Source organism: Chiloscyllium plagiosum, unplaced genomic scaffold (assembly GCF_037043375.1).
Source record: "Chiloscyllium plagiosum isolate Xiang-an unplaced genomic scaffold, Cpla_swu_hap1 HiC_scaffold_21, whole genome shotgun sequence".
Lineage (NCBI taxonomy): Eukaryota > Metazoa > Chordata > Chondrichthyes > Orectolobiformes > Hemiscylliidae > Chiloscyllium > Chiloscyllium plagiosum.
The window spans coordinates 61,884,072-61,900,995 of record NW_028270159.1 but is presented as its reverse complement, the minus strand read 5'-3'; the positions used below and the strand labels follow the sequence as shown (position 1 = coordinate 61,900,995).

Sequence of the window (16,924 nt, the reverse complement as noted above, 5' to 3'; positions counted from 1 at the left end):
AGGCAAAGAATAGGAAAGGCAAGATTCATGAACCATGGATGGCAGGAGAAATCATACAACTAGCCAAGAGGAAAATGGAAGCTTACATAAGGTCCAGGCAGCTAAGAACAGAATGGGCCCTGGAGGAATATTGGAAGAGTAGAACCAGTCTTAAACAAGGAATCAAGCGGGCTAAAAGGGGTCATGAAATAGCTTCACTGAGCAGAATTAAGGAGAATCCCAAAGCATTCTTATATAAGAAGCAAGAAGTAACTAGAGAAAGGATTGGTCCACTAAAGGATAATGAAGGAAGCTATGTGTCGAATCTGAGAAAGGGTGAGATTCTGAATGATTACTTTGTATCAATCTTCACTGAGGAGAGGAACATGATGAGTGTTGAGATTAGAGATAGAAGTTTCATTAGTCTGTTTCATGTTGACATAGGTAGAGAAGATGGGTTGGGTAGGCTAGAGGTTATTAAGGTGGACAAATCCCCAGGACCAGATGACATCTATCCCAGGTTCCTGAGGGAGGTGAGAGACGAAATAGCTGGGGCCCTGACAGATATTTTTGTGGCATCCTGAAACACAGTTGACGTACCGGAGGACTGGAAGGTTGCTCATGTTGTCCCCCTGTACAAGAAGGGTAGTAAGGATGTTCCAGGTAACTGCAGACTAGTGAGCCTGACGTCAATGGTTGCTGGAGAGGGTACTGAGGGATAGGATCTATTTATATTGAGAAAAGAATGAGCTTATCAGTGATAGGCAACATGGTTTTGTGCGGGGGAGATCGTGCCTTACCAACTTAACAGAGTTCTTTGAGGAAGTGACCAAGTTGATGGATGAAGGAAGGGCTGTTGATGTCATATACATGGACTTTAGTAAGGCATTTGATAAGGTTCCCCATGGTAAACTACTACAGAAAGTGAAGTCACGTGGTGTGCAGGGTGTTCTAGCTAGGTGGATAAAGAACTGGTTGAGCAATAAGAGACAGAGAGTAGTCGTTGAAGGGAGTTTCTCAAAATGGAGGAAGTTGATCAGTGGTGTTCCACAGGGGGCCACTGTTGTTTGTGATATACATAAATGATCTGGAAGAGGGCACTGTTGGTATGATCAGCAAGTTTGCAGATGACACAAAGATTGGTGGAGTAGCAGAAAGCATAAGGGACTGTCAAAGAATACAGGAGGATATAGCTAGACTGGAGAGTTGGGCAGAAAAGTGGCAGATGGAGTTCAATCCAGACAAATGTGAGGTGATGCATTTAAGTGAGTCTAATTCTCGAGCGAATTATACTGTAAAAGGAAGAGCCTTGGGAAAAGTTGATGAGCAGAGAGATCCGGGAGTGCAGGTCCATTGTACCCTGAAGGTTGCTGCACAGGTGGATAGAGTGGTCAAGAAGGCATATAGTATGCTTGCCTTCATCGGACGGGATATTGAGTATAAAGGCTGGCAGGTCATATTAAAATTGTACAAGACATTGGTTCGGCCGCATTTGGAATACTGACTACAGTTCTGTTCACCACATCACCAAAAGGATGTGGACGCTATGGAGAGGGTGCAGAGAAGATTTACGAGGATGTTGCCTGATATGGAAGGTGCTAGCTATGAAGAGAGGTTGAGTAGGTTAAGTTTATTTTCAGTAGAAAAAAGGAGATTGAGGGGGAACCTGATTGAGGTTTACAAAATCATGAAGGGTACAGACAGGGAAGATAGAAATAAGCTTTTTCCAAGGGTGAAGGAGAGGTCACGCTTTCAAGGTGAGAGATAGGAAGTTTAAGGGGGATATACACGGCAAGTACTTTTCACAGAGGGTGGTGGGTGTCTGGAACGTGATGCCAGCAGAGGTGGTAGAGGCAGGCACGGTAGATTCATTTAAGATGCATCTGGACAGATGTGTGAGTAGGTGGGGAGCAGAGGGATACAGATGCCTAGGAATTGGGCGACAGGTTTAGACAGTAAATTTGGATCGGCTCAGGCTTGGAGGCCCAAGGGCCTGTTCCTGGGCTGTAAATTTTCTTTGTTCTTTGTTCAAAGCGATCAATCCTTTTTGATTTGAAAAACTCTGTAAACGCAACTTTATTTAAAAAGAACTCTTCTCTGCAATTTTAATAAAATGTTTTTTTGTTTATTCATTCATAATATTTGAGCATCACTGGTAGGCCAGCATTCATTGCCCAGAGGTCAGTTGAGAGTCAACCACATTGCTGTGAGTTGGGAGCCATAGGCAGACCAGAACGGGTAAGGATGGCAGTTTCCTTCCCATCTGACATTAATGAACCTTATGCTGACAATCATTTCACAGTTATCATTAGACTCTTCATTCCAAATTTCATTGAATTCAAATACTGATGTGGTGGGATTCGATGGCAGGTCCCCAGAGCAGTACCCAGGTCTCCAGATCACTCATCTAGCGAGAATGCCATTAGGTCATCGTCTCCCCCCCCCCCTCCCATTTTAGAGAAATTTAGAATATCTCTCCTTCTACATGTATAATTTGAACAAACTAACTGAGCATCTCCAAAAGATCCATTAACAGAACTCTGAAAAATAAAACCACACACTTTTTTAAAAGGTTTTTTTGTGTTTTTGATACACCAAAAATGAATTAAAATAACAATCTTGTGCCATGGAAATGTACACAGCTTTCCCATATCACCACAGATTGCGCTGGTTCCCAGCCTCCCAATCGAACATTTCTTTTAGCTGTGTTGTGGAGTCTGTAAACCGTGCATATATTGGGTGTTGGCATCTGCACTCCCTTCTCAGTTATCTCAAAGACCTTCTCCTCGGCGTTTGGTTGCACTTCAGCCCAACGCTCCTGACCTTTGGGCATACAGTGCAGAGGAGTGCAGACAGGATAGAGGATCTCCTCATCAGTCTGCTCCTGGGCCTGGCCAGGCTAGCCATTAACAAGTCCAGGCAGTGGGCCATGGAGGGGAGCATTATTTCCAACTGTCTGCCTCTCTTCCACAGCCATGTTCAAGCCCGGGTGTCCCTGGTGAAAGAGCACGCAGTGTCCACCAACACCCTCAATGCCTTTAGGGAGAGGTGGGCAATGCTGGGGTGTGGGGTGGGGGCACTGGTATTGCACTGCATTATTTCTACTTTCAATTCCATTTTGATTCAGTCCCTACCCTTCCCCTCACACTTTCTTTCATGTGAGCAATGCCCCGATGGGGCTCTGCCTGTTACTGGTTCCATGGCCAGATGGGTGATTTTCCTGGTGGTAGAGGTTTAATAATGTTGCTTACAGAAAAAACAATGTACATAAGCAGGAGATTTACAATCTCCTTAGTTCAGGGGACTAAGTGCAATCTGGGCATGGCCAGTATCCTGTGAGGAAGTTGCCTGTTGCACAGAGACACTGACTCTGTTGTGAGTGTTTTGCCATGATTATTGTTACTACAGCGTTTATTACCTGGATTCCCCCCCGGATCTGCTGCTGTCAGATGGAGCCCCCCCCCCCAACTCCTCCCTCCGGACCTGCTGCTCTCAGAGGGAGCCACCCCTCCCCAGGACCTGCTGCTGCCACTTGGCCCCTTCTGGATCTGCTGCTGCTCCGGCCTGAGCTCCTGCTGATCTACTGCTGCCTGATCCTCCCCAGTTCTCCTCCTGCTGTTGCCATGGGCCCATTTAAGAACTGGGACTGTTGTTGTTGCCTGGATCCAATCCACAAACTTGTATTGTTACAAGGCCCTATGGCCTTGCTGTCACTGCCACTGCCAGATCCTGGGACTGTTGCTGCCTGGGCCCCTCCACCAGGAGACCATTCGGACCATCTGGCAGTCTTACGTTTGTGGTCAGCAGCGTTGTGGAAAGAATTCTGAGGGTCAGGATTTATGACAATTTGACAAAGCATAGTGTGATTAAAGGCAGTCAGCATGGCTTTGTGAGGGGCAGGTCATGCCTCACAAATCTTATTGAGTTCTTTGAGGAAATGATGAGACAGGTCAACAAAGGTCGAGCAGTGGATGTGGTGTATATGGACTTCAGCAAGGCATTTGATAAGGTTCCCCATGGTAGGCTCATTCATAAAGTCAGGAATGATGGGATACAGGGAGATTTGGCTATTTGGATTCAGAATTGGTTGGCTGACAGGAGGAAGAGAGTGGTTGTAGATGGAAAGTATTCTGCCTGGAGGACAGTGTTGAGTGGGGTCCTGCAGGGCTCTGTTCTTGGGCCTCTGCTCTTTGTAGTTTTTATAAATGACTTGGATGAGGAGATTATGGGATGGGTTCGTAAATTTGGATGTGTTGTTGATAGTATAGAGGACTACTGCAGGCTGCAGCGCGACACAGACAGGATGCAGAGTTGGGCTGAGAAATGGCAGATGGAGTTCAACCTGGATAACTGCAAAGTGATGCATTTTGGAAGGTTGATCTCAAATGCTGAATATAGGATTAAAGACAAGATTCTTGGCAGTGTGGAGGAACAGAGGGATCTGGGTGTGCAAGTACATAGATCCCTCAAAGTTGCCACCCAAGTGGATAGGGTTGATAAGAAAGCATACGGTGTTTTGGGTTTCATTAACAGGGGAAATCGAGTTTAAGAGCCACGAGATTTTGCTGCAGCTCTACAAGTCCCTGGTGAGACCACACTTGGAATATTGTGTCCAGTTCTGACTGCCGTACTATAGGAAAGATACAGAGGCTTTGGAGAGGGTGCAAAGAAGGTTTACCAGGATGCCGCCTGGACTGGAGGGCTTGCCTTATGAAGAAAGTTTGAATAAGTTTGGACTTTTCTCTCTGAAGAGAAGGAGGAAGAGAGGAGACCTAATTGAAGTGTACAAAATAATGAGAGGCATGGATAGAGTCAATAGACTTTTCCCCAGGGCAGGATTGACTGGTACGAGGAGTCATAGTTTAAGATATTAGGAGGAAGGTATAAAGGAGATGTCAGAGGTAGGTTCTTTACGCAGAGAGTTGTAAATGCGTGGAATACATTGCCAGCTGTGGTGGTGGAAGCAGAGTCATTGGGGACATTTAAGTGACTGCTGGACATGCACTAGATAGCAGTGAGTTGAAGGGTGCGTAGGTTAAGTTGCTGTATTTTAGAACATAGAACATAAAAAAGTACAGCAAAGAACAGAAATTTTGGCCCACGATGATGTTCTCCTTTATACCTTCCTCCTAAAATCTTCATCTTTACATTAGGATTAAAACTCGGCACAACATCGTGGGCCAAAGGGCCTGTTCTGTGCTGAACTTTTCTAAGTGGCAGCACTAGCTTGAGACCCTACCCCCTCCAATTATCTTCCACTTTCTTTTCTCTCATCACTCCCGATATAGCCATCCCTCAGGTACTGGGGCCATCTGCAAGTATGCTGGGTAGCCACAGCTATAGCCTCAACAGCTTCAGCTCCAGATGTGACCCTGTCCCCCTTTTGGCTCCTTACCAATGGCCCAGGTGTGAAGGCATTTCCCCATCCCACTATGACCATCGAAGCCTGCATGAATGCCATGGTTAGAGTGGTTGGCCCTCTGTTCCCTGTCTCTGAGGCCAAAATGTACGGGTACGCTGTGTTCTCTCTCTGGTCCGAGCAGGTGGTACACCTGGCCTTTAAGAAACGGCTCATTGTAGGTGGGATGTAAATACCTGTCGATCCTCTCTAAGTCACGTCCCAAGAGGATTGTGATTTCCAACGTCCTGCGCTTCATTTGCAGTGATCTCCTCGTCCCCACTTACAGCTCCGGGGGGAAATCTGGATGGGTGTCACATCCATCTCACTCGGACTGAAGGACCCCGCCCGAAGACATCTACTCCTTCTGGTGCCAGGCCTTCATTTGGTTGGCCCAGGGGGAGGTGACCAAGGCTTCGTTTCCTGTTCTCCATGAGGGTACAGCTGATGACCCAACCCCAGGGCAGGGGGTTCATTAATTATGTTCCTGCTGGTGACCCTGGGGTAAGGTGTTGCTGGGATTTTGGGACCAGATGGAAGTTCCAGACCAGCCCCCAATCTCACCTTGGGGAGGGGCCAGTGGGTGAGGATGACAACCTGGAGGAGGTTTCGAGCTCGGTGGTGGGAGCTGGGGACAATGCAGAATCTGTCATCTCATAACGTTCTAGACTCCCTATTGGCCTGAAAAATCTCCCCCTCATCTCAATTGAGGAACTCTGGGGCTTTATTGAGGTTCCACTTGGTCATCTCTATCAGTCCCACTGGCTACTGACCACTGGGAATACTTTAGCCTGGTTTTCTGGTCCACCAGGGCTGCTTACCATACACCCAGCTGCTTATGGTACACTCAGGCTGCTTACAGTTGCAGTTTGAAAGAGAGAAGGCAAAATCAGATGTAATGGTGTTACGGTTAAATAAAGGTAATTATGAGGGCATGAGAGTGGAACTGACGAAAATAGACTGGAAGCAGAGCCTAGCGTGGAAGACAGTTGAGCAAAAATGGCAGGAGTTTGTGGGTATAATTGAGGACACTGTACAGAGGTTCATCCCCAAGAAAAGAAAGATTATCTGGGGAGGGATCATGGCTGACAAAGGAAGTCACGAAATGCATCAAAGAAAAAGAGAGATCCTATAAAGTGGCCAAGAGCACTGGGAAATCAGAAGATTGGGAAGGCTACAAAAACAAACAGAGGATAACAAAGAGAGAAATAAGGAAGGAGAGGATCAAATATGAAGGTAGGCTAGCCAGTAATATTAGAAATGATAGTAAAAGTTTCTTTCAATACATAAGAAGCAAACGACAGGCATAAGTAGACATTGTGCCACTTCAAACTGATGCAGGAAGCCTAGTGATGGGAGATAAGGAAATAGCAGGAGAACTTAATAAGTACTTTGCGTCAGTCTTCACAGTGGAAGACATGAGTAATATCCCAACAATTAAAGGGAGTTGGGGGCTGAGTTGAGTATGGTTGCCATGACAAAAGAGAAAGTGCTAGAAAAGCTAAAAGGTCTTAAAATTGATACATCTACTGGCCCCGATGGGCTACATCCTAGAGTTCTGAGGGTGGTGGCTGAGGAAATAGCGGAGGCGTTTTTTGTGATCTTTCAAAAGTCACTGGAGTCAGGGAAAGTCCCGGATGATTGGAAGTTCACTGTTTTAACCCCCCTTGTTGAAGAAAGGATCAAGACAAAAGATGGAAAATTATAGACAAATTAGCCTAACCTCGGTTGTTGGTAAAATTCTAGAATCCATCATTAAGGATGAGGTTTCTTGGAAGAGCAGGGTTGGATTAGAACAAGTCAACATGGATTTAGTAAGGGGAGGTCGTGCCTGACAAACCTGTTAGAATTCTTTGAAGAGGTGACAAGTAGGTTAGACCAGGGAAACCCAGTGGATGTGGTCTATCTAGACTTCTAAAAGGCCTTTGATAAGGTGCCACACGGGACACTGCTGAGTAAGGTGAGGGCCCATGGTGTTCGAGGTGAGCTACTGGTATGGATTGAGGATTGGCTGTCTGACAGAAGGCAGAGAGTTGGGATAAAAGGTTCTTCTTAAGAATGGCAGCCGGTGACAAGCGGTGTCCCGCAGAGTTCAGTGTTGGGGCTGCAGCTGTTCACGTTATATATTAATGATCTAGATGAAGGGACTGGGGGCATTCTAGCGAGGTTTGCCGATGATACGAAGTTAGGTGGACAGGCAGGTAGTACTGAGGAAGTGAGGAGGCTGCAGAAGGATCTAGACAGTTTGGGAGAGTGGTCCAGGAAATGGATGATGGAATTCAACGTGAGCAAATGCGAGGTCTTGCACTTTGGAAAAAAGAATACAAGCATGGACTACTTTCTAAATGGTGAGAAAATTCATAAAGCCAAAGTACATAGGGATCTGGGAGTGCTAGTCGAGGATTCTCTAAAGGTAAACATGCAGGTTGAGTCCGTGATTAAGAAAGCGAATACATTGTTGTCATTTATCTCAAGAGGGTTGCAATATAAAAGCACCGATGTGCTACTGAGACTTTGTAAAGCTCTGGTTAGGCCCCATGTGGAGTACTGTGTCCAGTTTTGGTCCCCACACCTCAGGAAGGACATACTGGCACTGGAGCATGTCCACAGGAGATTCACATGGATGATCCCTGGAATGGTAGGTCTAACATATGAGGAATGGCTGAGGATCCTGGGATTGTATTCATAGAACATAGAACATAGAAGAATACAGCGCAGTACAGGCCCTTTGGCCCTCGATGTTGCGCCGATCCAAGCCCACCTAACCTATACTAACCCACTATCCTCCATATACCTATCCAATGCCCGCTTAAATGCCCATAAAGAGGGAGAGTCCACCACTGCTACTGGCAGGGCATTCCATGAACTTACGACTCGCTGAGTGAAGAACCTACCCCTAACTTCAGTCCTATATCTACCCCCCCTTAATTTAAAGCTATGCCCCCTTGTAATACCCGACTCCATACGCGGGAAAAGGTTCACACTGTCAACCCTATCTAACCCCCTAATCATCTTGTACACCTCAATCAAGTCACCCCTAAACCTTCTTTTCTCTAATGAAAACAGCCCCAAGTGTCTCAGTCTTTCCTCATACGATCTTCCTTCCATACCAGGCAACATCCTGGTAAACCTCCTCTGCACCCGTTCCAGTGCCTCCACAACCTTCCTATAGTATGCCGACCAAAACTGCACACAATATTCCAGATGCGGCCGCACCAGAGTCTTATACAACTGCATCATGACCTCAGGACTCCTGAACTCAATTCCTCTACCAATAAAAGCCAGTACGCCATATGCCTTCCTCACCGCACTATTTACCTGGGTGGCAACTTTCAGAGATCTGTGTACATTGACACCAAGATCCCTCTGCTCATCATTGGAGTTTAGAAGATTAAGGGGAGATCTAATAGAAACTTACAAGATAATACATGACTTGGAAAGGGAGGATGCTAGGAAATTGTTTCCGTTAGGCGAGGAGACTAGGACCCGTGGACACAGCCTTAGAATTAGAGGGGGTAAATTCAGAACAGAAATGCGGAGACATTTCTTAAGCCAGATAGTGGTGGGCCTGTGGAATTCATTGCCACGGATTGCAGTGGAGGCCGGGATGCTAAATGTCTTCAAGGCAGGGATTGATAAATTCTTGATGTCATAAGGAATTAAGGGCTACGGGGAGAATGCGGGTAAGTGGAGTAGAAATGCCCATCAGCCATGATTGAATGGCGGAGTGGACTCGATGGGCTGAATGGCCTTACTTCCTCTCCTATGTCTTATAGTCTTATGGTCTTACCATACATCCTAGCTGCTGACCATACATCCTAGCTGCTGACCACACACCCGGGCTGCTGACCACACACCCAGGCTGCTGACCACACACCCAGGCTGCTGACCACACACCCGGGCTGCTGACCACACACCCAGGCTGCTGACCACACACCCGGGCTGCTGACCACACACCCAGGCTGCTGACCACACACCCAGGCTGCTGATCATGCACCCAGGCTGCTGACCACACACCCAGGCTGCTGACCACACACCCGGGCTGCTGACCACACACCCAGGCTGCTGACCACACACCCAGGCTGCTGACCATACACCCAGGCTGCTGACCACACACCCAGGCTGCTGACCATACACCCAGGCTGCTGACCACACACCCGGGCTGCTGACCACACACCCGGGCTGCTGACCACACACCCAGGCTGCTGACCACACACCCGGGCTGCTGACCACACACCCAGGCTGCTGACCATACACCCGGGCTGCTGACCACACACCCAGGCTGCTGATCATGCACCCAGGCTGCTGATCATGCACCCAGGCTGCTGACCACACACCCGGGCTGCTGATCACGCACCCAGGCTGCTGACCACACACCCAGGCTGCTGACCACACACCCGGGCTGCTGACCACACACCCAGGCTGCTGACCACACACCCGGGCTGCTGACCACACAACTAGGCTGCTGACCACACACCCAGGCTGCTGACCATACACCCAGGCTGCTGACCACACACCCGGGCTGCTGACCATACACCCAGGCTGCTGACCATACACCCAGGCTGCTGACCACACACCCAGGCTGCTGATCATACACCCGGGCTGCTGACCACACACCCGGGCTGCTGACCATACACCCAGGCTGCTGACCACACACCCAGGCTGCTGATCATACACCCGGGCTGCTGACCACACACCCAGGCTGCTGACCACACACCCGGGCTGCTGACCATACACCCGGGCTGCTGATCATACACCCAGGCTGCTGATCATACACCCGGGCTGCTGACCACACACCCGTGCTGCTGACCACACACCCAGGTTGCTGACCATACACCCGGGCTGCTGACCACACACCCAGGCTGCTGACCACACACCCAGGCTGCTGATCATACACCCAGGCTGCTGACCACACACCCGGGCTGCTGACCACACACCCAGGCTGCTGATCATACACCCAGGCTGCTGACCACACACCCAGGCTGCTGATCATACACCCAGGCTGCTGACCACACACCCAGGCTGCTGACCACACACCCAGGCTGCTGACCACACACCCGGGCTGCTGACCACACACCCAGGCTGCTGACCATACAACCAGGCTGCTGACCACACACCCGGGCTGCTGACCACACACCCGGGCTGCTGACCATACACCCGGGCTGCTGACCATACAACCAGGCTGCTGACCACACACCCAGGCTGCTGATCATGCACCCGTGCTGCTGACCACACACCCGGGCTGCTGACCACACAACCAGGCTGCTGATCATACACCCAGGCTGCTGACCATACACCCGGGCTGCTGACCACACACCCGGGCTGCTGACCATACACCCGGGCTGCTGGCGACAGTTTAAGATGCCCTCGAATGCTCTCACAGAGAGGGCGAGGGAGCTGTATATCCTTCTTGCCTCCTACAAGGATGCAGCAGCTTTGATGATTTTCTTGGTGATGATTGCTCTATGCTGCTGACATGAAGACACCTATAGCCAGCATCAACATCAACGACAGCAGGAAGTCACAGCCCAGATTCCAGAACTTGTTAGTCTTTCAAGCCGGGGGGTATGCAGTGTGTTTCCTGCAAGAAACACACACCACCCCAGGAGACAAGTCCACCTGGCTCCTGGAGTGGCAAGGAGGGATCTACATGAGTCACCTCAGCCGGAAATCCAGCGGGATGGCTACCTTGTTGCTCCCACATTTTCAGCTGGAGATCCTGGGGATCAGGGAGCCTGTGCCAGGCCGTTTGCTTCACCTGACAGTGCAGCTGGGGGGAGGGGGTGTGGTGCTTCACTTAGTGAACATCCATGTTCTCTCACTCAGGTTGAGGCAAACATGCTTCCATGTAGAACTGTCCACTCATCTTGCCTACCTCGACAAAAGCCAGTGTGGTGTCCTCAGGACTGGGGGGTGGTGGGGGAGGTGAATTTTAAATGGAGGACATGGACCACGACTGGATCGACTCCCTGTACATTTCATGTGACTATGTCTTCTGTGTTCCAGAGGCCTCCATGTGGCAGGTGCCATGCACGGACCATCACCTGGTGTGGCCAGAGCTCCTTCCATTCGGGGCCCGACTAGGGTCCACGTTCTGGCACTTTAACAACCTGCAGCTGGAGGATGAGCGGTTCCGGGACTCGTTTTGATGGTTCTGGACTGGCTGGATAAGAAAGAAGGATGGGGCCTCCTCTCCTTGGCACCATGTTAGGATGAGGGTAAGACTCACATCTGTGTCTTTTGTCAGGAGTGTATGAGAGGGTCAATAGGATGGTGGAAATCCAAGATTGAGGATTTGGAGAAAGCTGTGCTTTAGCATTGCCATCCAATACCTTACAACGGTAATGATCAGATCTGATGTTGTGAACTGTTGCAGGATGCTGAGCTGTGAGGTGGAATCCCGTCAGTGTGTCCACCTACACAGCGGGAATTTAACATTGCCCACAGGATCCTATAACTCACCCAGGTGCCTGTGCCCCACAACCTAATATTATGAAGTTGCGCGCTGTACAAGTGGAAGGCAGGAAGCTAGAGTTTTCTTGTTGAAACAATAGGATGGCAGAGGATGTGGTACCTTTCAGAGATAAAGTGCTTTCCGAAGCTTGGAAATTTAAGAAAAATATGTCTGCAAGCAACTGTAAAACCACAAACAATTTTGAAATGGAAACATGTAGCAATTAGCTGCATAATTGGAAAACCTGAGGCTTTTTTTTTATTTTGGTAACCAGCTTGAATCAGCCAATTAATTTAAACCAAGCCGTTAAACACTGAAACTTATCACATTTAAACCTGTTGTTTTTGGCAACCGGTAACCAATCTGGTTGTAAAGCATTTAATGGGTCATCAAGGATCCAAAAAAAGCGGGAATTTTGAAAGATGGGGACAGCCAATGGCTATCTGATCAGATAGCAAACCTGCTAATGGAGAAATAAATTCTGGGCTCTCAGAAGAAATATCCATCCTCTCTAAACAAAAGCACCATCTATCTTTCACACATACAATGGCACTCTTAAATAATATTCATGATACCAGAAAAATGACAAAGAGTGCATTTCAGTCAGAGGAAGACAATGGAAGAAGGAACAGAAAGTTTCGGAAGACACATTCTGTGTGAACATTGACAGACCAAGTTTTAATTTATTATTTTCTAGTTATTTGAACGTATATAAGTGGGGCATGTGTTATTGGAGCAGTATACTATTAGAATCTTATTTTATTCAGGAATAGGTAGTTAGGGAGGGTTGTTCATTTTGTTAGTAATTCTGTTCATCTGTTCACTTTTGGTGTTAGATAAATACATTGATATTTGTTCAGTGCAGAGTGGGTGAAAGGATTTTGTTTTGATTAACAACTCCCTTACAACAGATTGGGGTCTGAAAGGTAGATTATACCACTTAATACACACTTCTTTTATCAGGTGATCTTCTCTGGGAGTTTCAGTTTTAATTATCAGAGGGGTGTCAACCTCCACTTAGTAACACTGAGCCTCCTCTGAAATATCTGTTGTATTTCTTTCGGGGAGGCAAAATAGCGGGCTATGTACAGACTGCCTCTGCTCCTTCCTTCACCAGCCGGACATGCCTTGACAGCCCATTTGCTGCTGGACAGTATGGCCCCCAGTCAAGATTAGAGCAGTGCTAGAAAAACACAGAAGGTCAGGCAACATCCGAGGAGCAGGAAAATAGACATTTCGGGCAGCAGAGGGCTCTCTCCACCGGAGTTCTCCCTCTTTCATTGGGGACCTGGAGTTGATGGTGTTCTGCATCGCAGTCCTGTACAACTGTAGGTTGTGGTAGTCCACGGACTCTCAGCCCACCTGTTTGTTCTGCAGCGCTGTGGAGTCTGTGGACCCTGTGTATATTGGTTGTGGATGTTTGCACTCCCTTTTCAGTTACCTGAACAACCTTTGCTTTGTTTGTGTTTGCACTTCAGCCCCATACTCCTGAACGTTGGGCATCCACTGCGGAGAAATGAGGGCAGGTCAGAAGGTCTCCTTGTGAGTGTGCTCTTGGACCTGGCCAGGCCGGGTATAAACAGGTCCAGGCAGCCGGCCATGGAGGGGAATCATTTCAAATGACTGCAGGTTTCCCTGAAGAAGGAGCAGGTAGTGACCACTAATGCTCTGAATGCCTTTAGGGAGAGGTGGGCACCGCGGATAGTGGCGTGCTTTATTTTCCCCTCCAATTCTATTTTGGTTTAATCCCTACCATCCACTTCAGTTTTTTTTCATATCAGCTTTGCAATTATTGGCTTTTGCTTGTTATTGGTTCCTTGCCACACGGCTGTTTTTCCTGGTGGTGTAAGTATTGAGTAAAATTATTTGCGCAATAGGCTCACTGAGTCCCTGCACTTTGAGAAAAATATTTCTACTTAACTGACTCTGAGCTGGCTGGCCACAGCCATGGTACTATGCACATGGAAATCAGGAGTCGCTTGGTAATGGGATACTGGCCTCAGTGCAATAACTTCAGAGGGACCTAGGGAGTTATGGTGAGGAAGAAAGGAATAGAGATGAATTCTGTCGTGGCCAGGCCTGAGTGGTGACCCAGAGCTGAAAGCAAAGTGACTTAACCCCAATTGCTGAGCTCGGCCCAGTCTCCTTTCCTTCCCTGAGGATCAGGACTTGGGGCCAGGTCTGTCTCTCTCCAACTCAGTTTCTTCCACATAAAGACAAACAATACACAGTTAGTTCAGATGCTTGACATTTTTTAATGAACATTTTTATTGTTTACAAATTGAAGTTCCAGATTCCATTACACAGATTACACAGGAAGTGGAATGGTGCCTGAGCTGTCCAAAGCATTGGAATGTGCCCCATTACCTATGGGATAAGGACGGACAGGCCAGCACGACTCCCAGTCTGTTACTATGTTGGCTAAAGCAAATGAACTGAAATGAGAAAATCCTGAATAGATTGATTAATGAGTGAATTTGATTGATTGATGAATTTGAGTAAAGGGATATTTTAGCACATTCTTCAGCTGCTGTCTGAACTTAGTCTGGGTTATTACATAAATCGCGGTGTTTATGCAGCAACTGAGGAGCTGCAGCACAAAGCCCAATTGCCGCACCAACATACGTAGATGCACAGTGTAATACCCGATCCATGTCATCCGGTACCATATAGAATATACCATGAACATTGACCATAACAGGATGAAATTCGCCGAGATAACAAATAATAAAATGACAGATTTTTTTCGATTTTGCACTTCTGTGTCACACTGAGTGTTCCCATTGGTGTGAGCCTGGAGTCTCCTGCGGACTCTGCTGGTCACTAAAATGTGTCTGATGCTGCAAATATTGAGCAGCAGAATCAGGAGAAATGGGAGAGCCGGAGTTAGAATGTAGTGGAGGAATTCGATAATGGCCCAGACCAGAGAGGAACGAGCGCCCACTGTTATGTCACAGAACCAGGGGACATTCCTGAGTGTATACCGACCTTTGAGCATAAAATACCAGAAAATGTTCTTTAAACAGCTCAGCACAGTCACTGTTCCCAGAACCACAGCCGCCGTTTTCTCACTGCAATATTTACTTTTCAGATTCTGGCAACAAATGGCCACAAATCGATCAAAGGTGAAAGTGACAGTGAACCAGACAGAACAGTCAGTGGCTGCATAAAGCAGGACAGCGTGGATGTTACACACAGGGATAGAGAATAGGAAATAAAATTGTTCCAGATAAATAATTGGAATATGTCTCAATATCAGGTCGAGGATAATGACCAGTAGATCCGCCAGTGCCATGGCCCCCAGGTAACGTCTGACACACGGAGATAATCCACAATCTTTATAAAGCAGGACGTAGATCGTCACTATGTTAATTGTGAGGAAGGAAAACAAACCAATTACACATCAGCCTGAAGGCAAAGTTACCAGTTTGACTGAGGACAGAGTCTCATTTCAGATGTGTCCCTGTAATCAGAGATTTATTGAAATAATCGAAACTGAAATGACAGATGATATGTTCCGAATCACTTACAGAAATGCAATGTAAAACACAAGAAACGCTTGCTCCCCAAACACACAGGCACACATCCATAAGAACAGATAATTACTACAACATTCCCATGCAGCTGAAAATGTGTTGCTGGAAAAGCGCAGCAGGTCAGACAGCATCCAAGGAGCAGGAGAATCGATGTTTCGGGCATGAGCCCTTCTTCAGGAATGAGGAAAGTGTGTCCAGCAGGCTAAGATAAAAGGTAGGGAGGAGGGACTTGGGGGAGGGGCGTTGGAAATGCGATAGGTGGAAGGAGGTCAAGGTGAGGGTGATAGGCCGGAGTGGGGTGGGGGCGGAGAGGTCAGGAAGAAGATTGCAGGTTAGGAAGGCGGTGCTGAGTTCAAGGGATTTGACTGAGACAAGGTGGGGGGAGGGGAAATGAGGAAACTGGAGAAATCTGAGTTCATCCCTTGTGGTTGGAGGGTTCCTTGGCGGAAGCTGAGGTGTTCTTCCTCCAACCGTCGTGTTGCTATGGTCTGGCGATGGAGGAGTCCAAGGACCTGCATGTCCTTGGTGGAGTAGGAGGGGGAGTTAAAGTGTTGAGCCACGGGGTGGTTGCGTTGGTTGGTCCGGGTGTCCCAGAGGTGTTCCACAAGTAGGCGGCCTGTCTCCCCAATATAGAGGAGGCCACATCGGGTGCAGCAGATGCAATAAATGATGTGTGTGGAGGTGTGGGGTCCGTTTGGAGGTGGCGGAAATGATGGCGGATGACACGCTGTATATGGAGGTTGATGGGGTGGTAGGTGAGGACCAGTGTGGTTCTGTCCCCACCACCACGGATATATTTCCCTCCCCTCCCCTATCAGCGTTCCGAAAAGACCACTCCCTCCATGACTCCCTCGTCAGGTCCACACCCCCCACCAACCCAACCTCCACTCCCGGCACCTTCCCCTGCAACCGCAAGAAATGCAAAACTTGCGCCCACACCTCCCCCCTTACTTCCCTCCAAGGCCACAAGGGATCCTTCCATATCCGCCACAAATTCAGCTGCACCTCCACACACATTATCTATTGCATCCGCTGCACCCGATGTGGCCTCCTCTATATTAGGGAGACAGACCGCCTACTTGCGGAACGTTTCAGAGAACACCTCTGTGACACCCGGACCAACCAACCCAACCAGCCCGTCGCCAGGTCAGGCAGCAGGTCAGGCAGCATCCAAGGAACAGGAGAATAGACATTTCGGGCATGAGCCCTTCTTCAGGAATGAGGAAAGTGTGTCCAGCAGGCTAAGATAAAAGGTAGGGAGGAGGGACTTGGGGGAGGGGCGTTGGAATTGCGATAGGTGGAAGGAGGTTATGGTGAGGGTGATAGGCCAGAGTGGGGGTGGGGGCGGAGAAGTCAGGAAGAAGATTGCAGGTTAGGAAGGTGGTGCTGAGTTCGAGGGTTGGGACTGAGACAAGGTGGGAGGAGGAGAATTGAGGAAACTGGAGAAATCTGAGTTCATCCCTTGTGGTTGGAGGGTTCCTAGGCGGAAGATGAGGCGCTCTTCCTCCAGCCGTCGTGTTGCTATGGTGTGGCGATGGAGGAGTCCAAGGACCTGCA

The 16,924-nt window shown here is 48.4% G+C and overlaps 1 protein-coding gene across 1 annotated transcript; it reads right to left on the bottom strand.

Annotated features, from left to right (window-relative positions):
- Positions 1-14,085: 14,085 nt before the first annotated feature.
- On the bottom strand, positions 14,086-15,198 carry LOC148146273 (neuropeptides capa receptor-like; the record flags this gene model as incomplete). The annotated part of the gene is made up of 1 exon (XM_087998624.1): positions 14,086-15,198. A coding segment is annotated over one exon (903 nt), but the record flags the coding sequence as incomplete, so codon positions are not given.
- Positions 15,199-16,924: the final 1,726 nt, after the last annotated feature.